The sequence below is a fragment of the Aplysia californica genome, unplaced genomic scaffold, assembly GCF_000002075.1.
Source record: "Aplysia californica isolate F4 #8 unplaced genomic scaffold, AplCal3.0 scaffold01346, whole genome shotgun sequence".
Taxonomy (NCBI): Eukaryota; Metazoa; Mollusca; class Gastropoda; order Aplysiida; family Aplysiidae; genus Aplysia; species Aplysia californica.
The window spans coordinates 18439-20807 of record NW_004798616.1 but is presented as its reverse complement, the minus strand read 5'-3'; the positions used below and the strand labels follow the sequence as shown (position 1 = coordinate 20807).

The window sequence follows — 2369 nt, the reverse complement described above, 5'->3', positions numbered from 1 at the left end:
AAGTCTAAGTAGCTCAGGCTTGGCCAAACAAGGGTACGAGGCGGGTCTCGCGATCCGTGCGTGATTTATAGAGCGAAAAAAAAATTCCAAAGTTGGTCTCGCAGAGCTTGTGAGACCCGTCGCGAGCGTCGCGGCGGGGGTCACGCAACTGTTGTGTGAGCCGTCTGAAGTGAGTTAAAACAGTTGTTCCTCTGATGACGAAAATCTCAAAAAACATCAGTGTGCGCGGGTTTGAGCTGTGTTCTGAACGTACGTCATTTCTGCATTTTTTAATATATTTTTTTCCGGAGCACTTCTCATATGGAAACATACCCTCTCACATCTAGGCCTAGATATCTACAGAAAAGTAAAGGCGGGAGCTTGGATTTTCTGATCAGGGAAAAAAAGAAAATTGAAAAAAAATGAAGGTCTAGGTCTAGACCTACCCATCCAGAGTACATCCAGTTTCACACAGCCCGCATCATGTTCCCACCCACCCCCTCTCATCCCTACCGTAGGCTAACCCTCAAACATCCTCTTGGTTTTGAGACCCATATTAGGAGGCACACTTGTTCTAGCAAGACAATGTGTTAGGAATTGAGGATGGGCCTTGTGTTTCGTATGAGATGGAGAGAAACGAGAAAAATTCTTCGCTTTTGGGACCGCTAATTGCTTTCATTTGGTTATCGCGACCTCGTTGAAAGCGACTTCGGTCTGTTTGCAACCTTGTTGGAGCTGACGTACATTTACAAAGCGATATAGAGGAAAAAAATCGGGGATTAAGGATGGACTCATTGGAGCCGACTTCTCGTTGAATGTGACCTCGTTCAATGCGACACCCACTGTTTAAGACCTACATCTCACTTTCTTCTTCTTCTTCTTCTGCCCTATCGCATCACACTTGAGTCAGGTATCTGTCATTCTGGACTGTCCTCAGTTCTTCTGTACACCTTCTCTTCTTGTGTCAATTGGGTAAGCCACGTTTCTTTACATCTCACAGTGCTGGTGATTCTTAACGTACATGATTGTCTTATATGCCTTGCTGCCTACCAGTATGTAAAGAAAACATGTTATGTTAGTTTTTAAGGGTCTGAGAACGAAAGTACATTTTTGTGTTGGGAGGATATTTTAATCGTCGAGTATCTCAGTCTGTCCTCCGGAATGTTGTATCCCTCTCAGCCCCGGTTGGCCCTGACAGACAGGGTCAGCAGCCAGCCTCAGAAATGTTACTGGGTGGTTGGTTGGTGCTCCGGTGTGGTTTGGTCCTTCTTTGCCATCAAACATCTGTCGTCCTTATCTCCACTCCTTCTTTTTTTGTGTTTGTTTCTCTCTTGTAACACATTATCCATTCTTCGGCACTTATATGACCTTATTGTGTTACAAGTGCCGTAAAACCCTTACTGAAAGTAAAAAAGAACATTACCAAAAAAAAACAACAACAACGAAACCTCCGCACATTTGTTTCCCCCAGGAGAACCTACAGAAGTTGATGGAGCTACAGAGAGATCTGCTGGGCCTGGAGAATTTGGTGCACATCGACCGGGTGAGTTCTGGAGGCCAGCAGTTATTGTGGTGTTTGTTGCGCTAAATATCGCCGCCTTTGGACTATTTTGTTCAAAGTGCCTCTTTACAGTAATTACTGAAGTACACTTTGGACAAAATAGTTCTGAGGACACGAGATTTCGCCCAGTGATGATTATTTTTAGTTCCATGAAATTTGTTTTATAAAATATTTGTCCCCAGTGTGATGATTATTGTCCAACTCAATTTCCAGTGAAATATGGCCTACAATAATAATGATAATTATGGGTGTCATTATACAGTTGACTTTCAGTTTGTGAATCCTCAGTGTTTTACTGCAGAGATCTCGTGAAAACAAGTACACTTGTTTATCAATAGAAACAGTGCATGAGTTAACATTCTCTCCCAAACTATCCCTATCTGCTCCCTCTCTCCGTCTTTCTCTCATCTCTCCTTTCCCTCCCTTCGTTCCTTTCCCCTCTACCTATCTCTCCCTCCCTTCTGCTCTCTCCTTCCCTCCCCCTTCTCTCTCTTTCTCTCTCTATCTCTCTCTCTCTTTCCTTCATTCCTTCCTCTTGATGCACACAAGCACTTACCCTACACACACACACTCTCACACACACAAGCACACACAAACTTCAACTATTCGTGCATTCCCCAGGATTTCATCAGAGAAGGCTGTCTACAGAAGTTCTCTAGGAAAGGTTACCAGCAACGAATGTTCTTTTTGGTGAGTTCTTGGCCCTATCTCCTATTCACTCTAGTGGGGACAATTGTTTGTTATAGTGTCGCTTTATAATGAATAAATGGTCGCTTTTAAAGACAAGCGGGCTAACCCAGATTTTGGGGGTTTACCTGAAAATTTTCCT

The 2369-nt window shown here is 43.6% G+C and overlaps 1 protein-coding gene across 1 annotated transcript in view; it reads left to right on the top strand.

Moving 5' to 3' along the window:
- Positions 1–2369, top strand: part of LOC101846400 (FERM, ARHGEF and pleckstrin domain-containing protein 2) — a gene marked incomplete at its 5' end in the record, with an annotated part of 70530 nt that overhangs the window by 62173 nt on the left and 5988 nt on the right. Inside the window, 2 exon segments of the mRNA XM_035973517.1 lie at positions 1451–1522; positions 2162–2230. Of these exon segments, the coding sequence (XP_035829410.1) occupies positions 1451–1522; positions 2162–2230 (141 nt within the window).